At 52.3% G+C, this 11,787-nt stretch overlaps 1 protein-coding gene across 1 annotated transcript in view; it reads right to left on the bottom strand.

Moving 5' to 3' along the window:
* SARDH (sarcosine dehydrogenase) overlaps window positions 1-11,063 on the bottom strand; it is a gene marked incomplete at its 3' end in the record, with an annotated part of 21,073 nt that extends 10,010 nt beyond the window's left edge. The window contains exons 1-11 of the mRNA XM_010167086.2: window positions 10,748-11,063; window positions 10,004-10,182; window positions 8,954-9,133; window positions 8,280-8,403; window positions 8,005-8,105; window positions 7,391-7,495; window positions 6,833-6,962; window positions 4,541-4,627; window positions 4,324-4,414; window positions 2,467-2,608; window positions 1-10 (exon numbers count right to left, since the gene is read on the bottom strand). The exon at window positions 1-10 is cut by the window's left edge and continues 74 nt beyond it. Of these exons, the coding sequence (XP_010165388.2) occupies window positions 1-10; window positions 2,467-2,608; window positions 4,324-4,414; window positions 4,541-4,627; window positions 6,833-6,962; window positions 7,391-7,495; window positions 8,005-8,105; window positions 8,280-8,403; window positions 8,954-9,133; window positions 10,004-10,182; window positions 10,748-11,063 (1,465 nt within the window). The remainder of the gene's footprint in view (window positions 11-2,466; window positions 2,609-4,323; window positions 4,415-4,540; window positions 4,628-6,832; window positions 6,963-7,390; window positions 7,496-8,004; window positions 8,106-8,279; window positions 8,404-8,953; window positions 9,134-10,003; window positions 10,183-10,747) is intronic.
* Window positions 11,064-11,787: the final 724 nt, after the last annotated feature.

Here is an 11,787-nt window from a genome sequence, read left to right as displayed (position 1 = left end):
TCAGCAGCTCCTACACAAGCAAAGACAGAGAAATGGGAACAAAAGGTTAAAAAAACACCAATTTTTCTGCTTTTTGAGCAGCACCCAGAGTGCCCTCCTTGAGTGCATTCTCAAGACCTAACTTGTGACCCATTGGCTTTGGCTATCAGCAGCCAAAATCAGCTCTGTGGTTTGTCCTTTAAAACAGCAGCAAACCTCAGCTGCCTGCAAACTGGCTGATATTCTGTTCCCCCAGGAAAGGTCTTTGCTCCAGCAGCAATTTATCGGGCAGGAGCCTGGCAGCCCAGCTGTGCACCTCTGTTGGGTTTGGGTGGCAAGACTTTGGTAGCCAGAGGGCTACAGGGGTGGCTTTAGTGAAAAGTTGCCAGAAGGTTCTCCTATGTCCAACAGAGCCAATGTCAGCAGCTCCAAGATAGAGCCAACGCCAAGCTGAGCCCATCAGCAATGGTGGTAGAGCCTCTGGGATAACATATCTAAAAAGGGGAAAAAATTGGTGTGCAACAGTGGCTGTAGCCAGAGAGAGGAGTAAGAACATGTGAGAGAAACAACTCTGAAGACATTAAGGTCAGAGAAGAAGAAGGGGAAGGAGGTACTCTAGGCACCAGAGCAGAAATTCCCCTCCAGCCCGTGATGAAGACCATGGTGAGGCAGGCTGTCCCTGTAGCCCATGGAGGTCCATGGTGGAGCAGATGTTCACCTGCGGCCCATGAACAAACCCACACTGGAGCAGGTGAATGCCCAAAGGAGGCTGTGACCCCGTGGGAAGCCCGCGCTGGAGCAGGTTCCTGTCCAGTTGAGGAGGGGAGTTGTTACAGAATCATGGAATGGTAATAGGTTGGAAGGGACCTTAAAGATCATCTAGTTCCATTGAGTGGCTTTGGTGGGTACCTGGTGTCTAGCCAGGGTCAACTCACCACCGCACCCCACCAAAGCTTGTGCTATGGTACAGGAATTACTGACCCAGAGAAGCTACATCCAGAGAGCAAGATTCCCCCCGATGTTTAAAAAAGTAATTATATAACAACATTTAAAATTTATACAGCAACCTTCTCATTCCCCCTCTGTGCTCTCAGGAAAATCTCACCCTGCATGCAATTAATTAGGGATCCATTAAGATATTTTTGTTTAGTGCCTCTGTTCGGAAAAGAATAGATTTTGTTGCACATTTCAGAAATGATTCAGTGCCTATTTATAAAACACAGTGCAAGTTCTGGAGCTGCATGTATAAATACCAGGCTGTCAGTCAAATGGGCATCGCTTATTAGACAGGCTATTAAAAAATGAATTGTACCTTCGGTGACAGAAAACAACTGAGCTGTCAACTAAACACCGGGGGCCGGCAGGGAGGGATGTCTGTTTTACTGCTTGAGCCCCCGCTCTCCATTGGAAGAGGAATGGAGTGATATGAATTAGAGAGAGGCAGAAATGCGTTTGGAAATGTGGCTGCCTCTTGCTGGGACTTGGGTTGGTGGGATGAGACCTCAGGTCAACCTGAGCAGCTTGGGAGTGGTGGGTGATTTGGGGGGCTCTGAGCTGCTGTTGCCGCCATGCTGCTGATGCAGCGAACCACTGGAAACTGGGCTTTCAGCAAGAGGAAATGGCTTCAAGTTGTGCCAAGGGAAGTATAGATTGGATGTCAGGAAAAATTTCTTCATGGAAAGGGTTCTCAGGCAATGGAATGGGCTGCTGAGGGAGGTGGTGGAGTCCCCATCCCTGGAGGTATTTAAAAGATGGGTAGATGAGGTGCTCAGAGATATGATTTAGTAGTGGACAGCTACATTTGGACTCAATGATCTCAAAGGTCTTTTCTAACCAAATTATTCCATCGTTCTATGATCTCCAAAGAGTTCACCTCTGGAGATCTGTGCAAGGAAGCAGCTGGAGAAGGTGGGAGCAGGGAAGAGCCCTGGCTGGCAGCTACAGGGAGCAAATCCAGCAGGGACTTCGAGGATTTGGGCAAAACCACCTCCGTGGAGTCCTTCTCTCCACTCTTCCCTTGCCCAGTGACCATCACAGTGCTCTTAAGCCATATCTGCTACGTTAAGTATTATCAGAATGCTTGGTATCTCTACCATTAAACTACCCATGGCCCCAGCACCCTCACAGCGTGCACCCAGTGAACTTTGGGATTTGGCAGGGATGGATGGGAGCACGGATGCAGCACGCTGCTTGGGGAAGCGATGTAGCTGCAGTCACTCCTTGTCACCTCTTTTTTGCTGCAAGGATGCTGCCAGGGTCTCCCATCACCCTTTCAAGGCCAGGTTGGATGAGGCTTTGAGCAGCCTGGTTTAGTGCAAAGTGTCCCTGCTCATGGCAGGGGCATTGGAACTGGATGAATTTTAAGGTCCCTGCAAACCCAAACCATTCTATGATTCTGCTTAAGGTCCTTTCCAACCCAAACAAACCATCCTGTGATTCTAAGACTGCTCCTCGCACAGCAGCCCGGGTCAGGGTGCACATCCTCACCTCATGCAGAGGGTCCTTCCTCATGTTACGTCCTGCCAGCGGCTCATCGTGGGGGAAGACAACGGAGTAGTTCTTGGCATAGGACTCGTGGCTCCGCTCTCGGATCCAGCGGTTGTTGTTGGTGAGGGAGTGGTGAAACCTCCTGGAAGGCAGGGAGTTGCAGTGTCCGGATGAGCCCACCAGCTCAAGAGGTGCCTCTTCCCCTGGGCATGGCCCTCTTGGCCAGACCCAGATGTGGAAGCAGCTGCTGTTGTGTAAAATTGCTATTCCTGCACCCATTTCATGGGTAGGAGAGCAGAGGAACTGAGTGGGAGTTAGTGCTGGCCACACCACACGCTGCCCATTGGAGCCGGGTGCTCACCACAGCCCCCACCCAGCTCCAGGTACATCTACCTCAAAGCAACTGGGAGCAGAATACAGCCATATTGGGATGGAAAAAAACATGAAAAATGAGAAGAACGGAGGTTAATTCTGCCCCATTTCAGCATGGGGCCGGCCTCAGAGCACCACACAGCCCAGGTTTAAATGCAGCCCTGACAGGGAAAAGCCCTGGACATTCCTTACATTTTTCATCCAATTCTCCTTAGGTTGAAATAGAAATAAAACCCAAAGCATTTTAAATTTGTTTGACATATTTTCATCCTTCAAACACAAAAGCTCCTTGAAGGAATGTGCCAGCTCAGCACACACTCAGGTTGTTATTACCAGAGACTATAACTCAGGGACAGCAGCCCTGGGTGCTGGTGGCACCTTTCCCAGGGCTGGAGAAAAGGAGGCAGGCAGCAGGTGAAAGCAAGACAAAAATTTCATTTATAAGGTTTTTAAAACAATACTTTCAGCTTCCCTCCCCACTGCCTGGGTGCGGAGGAGAGGCAGAACACCAGGGTCAAGCAATTCACCCCCAAAGCAGCCATGGGCTCACTGGGAGTGCAGCTGCCTCTTCTGCCAGCATGGGACAGGCAGCAGGTGACACATGGCATGTCACCAGCCCTACCGGCTGCCCTGTTAGCCCCAACCCCTTCACCAATGTGCTGAATATTTGACAGTGGCAAAAGGAGCAACAGCTGCCAGATGAAATATTTACAAGCAAGTGTTTTGAGAGGATAAATATTTAAATGTGCAAAAAAGGGAGTTATTTAAAGAGGAGCTCAGTAATTGTCACCACAAGAAAAAAAAAACCGGGACTGACATCAGCTTGATGATGGGGCAGATGGGACACAGGGGATGCTCAGCTAACACAGATGCAAAAGCTGGAAAACCCCCGGCCGCTCTCTGAGTGGGGCTGGGGTCCCACAGCACAGGTCAGCCCCACGATGGCTGTGCTTTGTCCCTGTCAAGATGGTTGCTGTCACCAGCAGCCCTATAAGAAAGCCCAGATCCAATCAAATATAATTGAGCAAAAGCAATTACAGAGCCAACATCTGCACAGTCAAAACCCCTGGCCCATGTCATGCTGCAGAGACAGGGGAAAGCTAATCTTCCTCCTGTTGAAATCATCACCCTGATTATTAACTTAGAGGATTAGGCACGGCACTAATTGAACAGCAAAAAAACCCAAATGTAATTATCCTGTCCTTTCCCATCACTGCCATCTCCTCGTGTCTGATGGAAGTGGTTTGTGTAGAAGTGGGATGAAGCAAATGAGATAAACCCCACGTGTAAATTCATTAAAGTCATTCAGCGTAATTGATTCCAGCTCCTCGGAGGGACACAGGCTGTGGCACAGACGCTGCCCAGACAACCACTCCTGATGCCAGCGTCCAGCCTGGCCTTGAATCCCGTCTCCATGGACCACCCAAGGACCAGGGGTACCAGCGAAGGAGCCTGTGGGGTCCTGGGACAGCTGGTGTGACTTGCCTGATGTCATAGCCGTACATGTCCTTCTCCGGCCGCCCGTGGATGATCCAGTGAGCCAGCTCCCTCCCACAGCCACCTCCCAGCATCATCCCTGGGGGAAGAGGGAGGACCCAGATGAGGCCAGGAGGCCAAGCGTGGCTGTGGATACCAGGCTCTGCCTGGGGTGCGATGCCTGCACTGGGATGCCTGAGGTGTGATCCCTTCAGGTCTCTCTTACCGGCACTGTTGAAGCCACAGCCAAGGAAGAAGCCTCGGACCTCTGGGGCTTCCCCCATGAGTGGCTTGTGGTCGGCTGTGAATGACTCTGCAAGACAGAGAGAAGGATGTGCCAGCAAGGCCAGGGCAGATGTTTTGGGGGCATATCACACACTTCAGGAGGAGAGTTCCTACAGCTTCCTCTGCTGGCCTCGTCCTGCTCCCCAAGAGTTTGATGGGGTTAGAGTTGGACCAACATCAAGCATTTCCCACCATCTCAGCTCGGGCATCCCCCACCTGCACGTCTCCAACAGCACCCAGGCAGCAGAGGCCAAAGGGAAGGCTGCCCTGGTGCTGGGATGCCCAGCATCACACAGGGGTCTTGTGCAGGCTCCTGATGCATATATACATACGTATGTCTACATATATTGGCTTCTGAGGCTTGCATGAGTATGCATGCACACACACACACACACACATATATATATGTATATATATATGCACATGGCACTAGTGGTGGCAAAGGCTGTGAGAGAAGGACCTCAGCACTAGGGATTAGACTGAAGATCTGTGAAGCAGAGTGAATCCCCAACCAGACAGTGCACAAGGTGCTGTGGTGGCTGGAGCAGCCTCTTTCTTTCTCCCAATCCCCCAGTCAAAGGGGCTGCACCGACCTGTTTGTTGCCTTTTCAACATCTGGGCCATATTTCATTTTGATGACTATATTTCACCTTCATCGATTTCCACTGGGAAATTTCATGTATTTAAGCTCCTTTATTCAGCTGAGGGATTGCTGCTGATGTTGCCCAAGGCTGCTGTGCTAATGATGTCTCATTCTGCCAGCTCCAGCTCCTCACAGAGCCATCAACCATGGTCCCTGGGCAAATCCTCACTAGGGAGGACAGCACAAACCACCCTGACAGAGGTGTGCAATCCTCCTCCTGCTTTTATGGTGGTTCATCCGTCCACGTGGAAGGAGAGAAGAGAGACAAGGTTCAGTTTGGTCTTTCCCCCCTCCAGCAATGCCCAGCTTGTTTCCCACAATCTCTGTGCTCAGGAGAAGGCTAGAGGAAAGTCAGAAGAATATTTCATGCCAATATCCCCAATTGGTGTGGTGATCCTTGGAGGAACACCAATTGATGCATTGCAACACCAATATTTGGTGTAGCAATACACCAAATTCACTGAGTTAACGGAGCAACACCCAAAGCATCTCCCCTTCACCCATGGTGCATGCCTGACTGGGATGGGCGTTGAGTGCTCACACGGGACCGCAGCCCATTTGTCCACAGGGCTGGACCAGCAGTTGGAGCACAAACAGCTTAAACCCCAAATCACTCTGCTTTTGTCCCCCATGCTGGAGCATAGCATGGTAGCTGCTCTGGTGGTGAAATATCTACCGCAGAGCAGAAAGGACAAGCGTTTGCTATTTGCTTCAGCCCAGCGTGACTCAGCTGTCACAAGCAAACCAGCTGCTGGTTTAAATCAAAAAGTAGAAAAGAAGGAGAGATGACCCTTTGGAAATAACATTCCTGTACGACAGATACTAGACATACATCTATAAGAAGTGAGGTCCCCACCGGAGGCCACCAGCTCTGCTCACACCACAGTTTAATCAAACCCGCCGTACCCAGGGCCAAGGTCTCCACCTTGTACCTGTCATGTTTTATCTGCTGCGGGGCAGGAGATGTGCCCTACTTTCCTCTTGTACAGCAGCACTGCTTCCTCCCCAACAGCCTCGAGGGTTTCCCTTTAAGTGCTTCAGCAAAAAAGGATTTTAATTTATTTTTTTTTAAACATACAGTAGATTTCAAAGCCAAATCAAGTGCACAGAGCTGGGGTTCGATGGCTGGCATCACCTCCAGCTGTTGCCTGGACCATCCTGCAGCAATGCAATGGCCTTTAACTCCACACCAGACAGCCTGGAATGTAAATCTGGATAAATCGAATGTCACCAGCCCAGAAGCAAGTAGTAAAAATAATAATAATATAACATAACACTTGGAAAAACAATGGCCACTGCTTGAAAAAAATCTGCCCCTTAATTCCCCAGTCCAGTGGCCACAACACGGGCTGTGAATCTGTGCTAGCCACCCCCAGTCTGGACCAAGGCAACAAGCTCCCCAGCTATTTCTCCACCTAGGCTAAGCCTGGGATGCCACCCCTTGGAAGATGACACCATTGCACCCAGACTACAGGTACTTTCGCTGCATTCAGAGAGTTTTTCTTCACCCCAGGATATGAAGTTTCCCTTTATCACCAGCAAGATCCTTGGAGGAATGCAGCTGCCATGGTTCTACCACAGCCCCATTACCTGGCCCGCAGACCGTGGATTTAATGCCTGTTTTCTCCAGCACTGGCACTCTGTTGATGGCACCTTCAATGTGTTGCATGAAAACATCCCAGTCCAGATCAAAGAGGCCAAAAGCAAATTTTTCAGACACCTGAAGGTGAGAAACAGGAATCAGGACCCAAAATAGAGTACAGCTGATGGTGTAAGAACTTGGAGATCACAGAAAATAGAGGCTGCTTTGCAGACTCTGGTTTCTTTGGGTTTTCACGAATGGCCCAGCCAAGCCAAAAGTCTGGGGAGACCAAGAGAGAGACCTGCTCTTTGGCAGAGCCCAAATTAAGACACCTGCACCTGGATAAAGAAGGGATGATGGAGCAGGTTTCTCATTCCTGTTGCCTCCACATCTCGTATCTACACCATGGATAGACCCAAAGAGAAGACACTGTCCAGTTCTTTCCCCACCAGCTGTGTGGAGGTTGGTACCCGCAGGAGTCGGGGGCAGAGGCACTCACACCCCTCCAAAGTGGGTTTCCTGGAAACATGCCTCTTTCCCCTGGAAAACCTCTTGGCACTGCTCACCTCCTCCCAGAAGATGGGGTTTGACTCATATCCACCCACGGAAAGGGCATCGCCTTGGAGACGGAGATACACCGAGGCATCATGATCGCGAACATTCGGCATGTTCTGAAAAATGGGGAGAGGGAGCAGACAGGTGAGAGGGAGCTGAGAACCATGGGGAGACCCCGAAATCACCCTGGCTGTGCCCCGGCAAGGCTGAGAGGGATGAGCTGGGGGTCTGGGTGAGCTGCTCAGGATGGGAGCAGCGGTGGCTCCAGGGATCACAGAATCACAGAATGGTTTGGGTCAGAAGGGACCTTTCAAGGCCATCTAGTCCAAGCCCCCTGCAGTGACAGGGGGCTTTCTCCAACCAGATCAGGTTGCTCAGAGCCCCATCCAATCTGACCTTGAATGTTTCCAGGGATGGGGCTTCTACCACCTCTCTGGGAAACCTGGGCCAGTGTCTCATGACCCTCATTGTAAAAAATTTCTTCGTTATATCTAATCCAAATCTCCCCTCTTTTACTGTAAAACCATCACCCCTTCTCCTGTCCCATCTCACTCTGCCATGTGCAGGGGAGCAGAAGCCAGCCCTCAAGAGCAGAGGAGCAGAGCTGCAGATGTGTAGGACTGACCTGAATGCCCTCGATGCGCTCGGTCACCACGTAGGCGTGATGCATCCCCACCAGCGGCACATGCACGCCAGCCAGCTGGCCCAGGGCTCGTGCCCACACACCTGCGGAGAGAACAGTTCCGTGCTGAGCACCTCTCCATCCTCCACACCCTGACAGAGAGCTGCTGGGGTCTGTGGGTGACAGCCAGATGGGGGAACAAGGACTGATGCAGACCCTCCAGCTCATGGGATGTAAAGCCACCCCCAGCCCCGCTTCCCCACCTCCCTTCCCCGTACCTGCACAATTCACCACGCAGGGGGTCTGGATTGTCCCATGGGCTGTCTCCACTGCATACACCCTCTTCACCCCAAAATCATCAGCTCTGACCTGGATGCCAGTGACTGGGCAGTTCTCTATGATCTGGTGGCAGAGGAAGAGCAGCAGAGTCACAGCAGGGGCACAGGGACAGTGGGACAATCTGGCTCAACATCTACCCCCCCAAATCTGGGAAAGGTGAATCTAAACAGCAGTCTGGCACTGGTCATCTCCATCTCCCAACAGCTATTAGTGCTCCTGCTGGTACTAACGTGCCTCTCCTGAACTGCAGGCTTAAGGCGCAGCTCTGCGCACCAAGGATGGGCTGGTAGTCCCTGCCTCGAGGAATGGATTTTGTTACTTGACCCTAAAACCTCCACTCTCCCAAGGAACCTGCCTTGGGTGCTGCCTCGCTTTGCTCCTAAAGGTCTTTTTTTTCATCCTATATTTTCCCCAGACCTCATGGTTCCTGTCAGCTTTGTTGCTGTGACCCAGGCAGCTGTCAAAGTGGAATAGGTCAACACTTTTCTTGCGCAAAGATCTGATGTTGCAGGAGTAGCTCTGCCCTGGTGGGAAAGGAGCTGGAGGATACAAAGGATGGTTTCTCCTCCCAGGGTCAACAGGCATTAATTACTTATTTCTAATTAGGAACTACCGTAGCGCCCCTGGCAGTTGCTGCTCTGGCAAGAGTCGAGCAGGTCCCAGCTGGATCCATGGTGCCATCCTTGGGGACATACAGTGTGCCGTAGAGGTCGTCAATGTTCATCAGTGGGTACAGGTCCTTGGTCTGTGACGGGGTCAGGACATAGGACTCCACACCGTACACCTTCCCCAGCTGCCAACCGGACAAGAAAACCAGGAGCTCAAGCAGGCAACAAAAGCTTTGCTCATCACTTGCTGCTGGAGGAGGAAGAGACCCTCAGGATGTGTTTATCTCCCAGACGAGGCAACTGCTGCCCCAAGGCAAGGCCTAAATCCAGCGCGGAGTGGGGTGGTCTGCACAGATTTCAGGGAATATGGTCCCCTATTCCCATGCAAGTCACCTGTGCAGCTACCACTACATGAAAGGGCAAAAATCCATGGCTGGATTTAATTTTGCCTGATTTCAGCAGCCTTATGGAAGCGTAACCCAGGACACTCACAGGTCTCTGGGTGGAAAGGCAGGGAGGGATGGGCCATTTTGTGGAGGGCTACCAAGATGATGAGGGGACAGGAGCACCTCTTTGATGAGGAAATGCTGAGAGACCTGAGTCTGTTCATCCTGGAGAAGAGCAGACTGAGAGGGGATCTCATCAATGCTGATCAATACCTAATGTGCGGGTGTCAAGCAGATGAGGCCAAACTTTTCAGTGGTGCCCAGTTCCAGGACAAGGGGCAATGGGCACAAACTGGGACACAGGAAGTTCTATCTGAAGATGAAGAACTTCTTTACTGTGAGGGCGCCAGAGCCCTGGGACAGGCTGCCCAGAGAGGTTGTGGAGTCTCTTCTGGAGAGATTCCAAACCCACCTGAATGTGATCCTGTGCAATCAGCTCTAGATGAACCTGCTTTGGCAGGGGGGTTGGACTAGATCATCTCCAGAGGTCCCTTCTAAACCCCACCGTTCTGTGATTCCATGTGATTCTGTGATTTGGAGACCTGGGGGCTCCACTGCCCTGGGAGTCCACCAGGCCAGGGTCAGGGGACACCGAGGGACTTCTCCTACCGACATGAGCCTCCTGTACTCGTCAAGACGCTGCTTGTTGGAGGCGATGAAGAGCCCTCCATTCTCCACCCAGCCTGTGTGCAGCCCCGTCTCCATCGGCAGATCCCGGCTGACCACGTCCCTCGTGTGTGCCAGTAGCTCCACTTCCACATCGCTGGGACGCAGCTGCCACAGCAGACCTGGGAAGGGGACACACAGGGCTTTGTCACCCCTCCATCATCCCACGTGGGATGCAGAGGGGTCCCCGGTGTCCCACATGTGGGGGGTGTCACCCTGTGGGGGCTCTTGCTCCATCTCGTGGTGATGTGGGAACCCTACAAAGCATCAATTTCTATTTTTGGGGCATTAAATGAATGGGAACAAAGGGGTTTATGGAGTAGATGACCTCAAAAGAGACAAAAACCAAAAAAACTTATTGAATAAGGCTCCTGCCTCCCTGCCAAAGAAAATTGGCATAAAGAATTATTTAAAAAGAGTGGAAATAAACTGTTTCTTTTTCCTGTGGCCATATAAAGCCTTAAAAAAATTAGAAAATTTGGGGGATATTTTCTTAACAAAAAGTTGTGCCAAAAGGAAAAATAGAAACGCTGAAATTATCAACATTTAAAGCCAAAACTCTCTGACACATCCAGAGCCAGCCTGCACAATGGATCTGCTCCACACACATCACATCCCAAGCCATGGGTGTATCTGCACCCACCACCCGCACCCCAGGGAGCACCCACGCGGTGCCCACCACCTCACCGGCCGTGTGCCAGGTGGTGCCCGAGGTCAGGCGGTCCCTCTCCAGCAGCACAACGCTGGTGACACCCTGCTTGGCCAAGTGGTAGGTGGTCTGACAGCCCAGGCTACCCCCACCAACCACCACCACCTCGGCTGAGGACGGTGGGGGCCGGCTGGGCTCCCTGCTCCCGGAGCCTTCCTCCTTCAGTGTCTTCTGGTACGGCACACTCTTCTTCGCTGTGGGACCCGTTGCACTGCTGAAGGGCCGGGGGCTTCTCCAGGGGGCTGGAAGGCAGCGGGGGGCGGCCGCCCGCAAAGCAGAGCTCACGTAGGACATCGTCACCTGAAAATCCCCAAAACACCTCGTTGGCGTAGGCAGGGGACCCCCGGGCAGCCCAGGAGCTCACCCGTTTGGGTGGTAGCAGCATCTCAAAGTGCTGTGCAAAGGGCTGAGCAGCTTGGGGTGGCTGGAGAGAGATCTGGGGTACGTCCCTGTGTGGGCTGCTGGGACCCCCTTCCAGCAGAGAACTGGGAGTCCCACTGCACATGTGTGCAATCCCAAACACCCTGTGGAGGGGCCCCTCTGCAAAAAGGGGCCTGGAAACAGGACAGGCCTGTGCACGCTCACGCCTGCAGAAAACAGCTTTTTTCTTTTCTCTTTCCTCTTTTTTTTTTTTCTTCTATTCAGGAGCCTGTTTGGCCACCATAAGGCACAAGGTTTGCTCCCTATCAGAAGAGGGCGGTGCAATGGCTGCTGGTGGGGGACAGGGACAGATCCTGCCTGCAGACACCCCAGCCCCTGCACCCAGGGCTCTTGGATGGTGACACGGCTCAGGGTTTGCTCTGGGTGCCTGCCTTTGGGTGCACAAGCCGGGGTGCAGTGGGGTCTCGCAGGTCAGCAGCAGCCCCCTCCCCCGCAAACTACGAGCTGTGGCCAGGGGCTACCCGAGAGTTCACCTCACCAAGACCCCCACTCACAGCCTCCAAAGCACCCGCTGTCCCTTCGCTGTCCCCACAGCCCAGCAAAGCTCCAAACTCCCGCTCGAGAGATCCCGTGACAC

This window comes from Antrostomus carolinensis, unplaced genomic scaffold, assembly GCF_000700745.2.
Source record: "Antrostomus carolinensis isolate BGI_N321 unplaced genomic scaffold, ASM70074v2 scaffold6164, whole genome shotgun sequence".
NCBI lineage: Eukaryota > Metazoa > Chordata > Aves > Caprimulgiformes > Caprimulgidae > Antrostomus > Antrostomus carolinensis.
The sequence above is the reverse complement of the archived record's forward strand: the minus strand, read 5'-3'. Positions and strand labels throughout refer to the sequence as shown.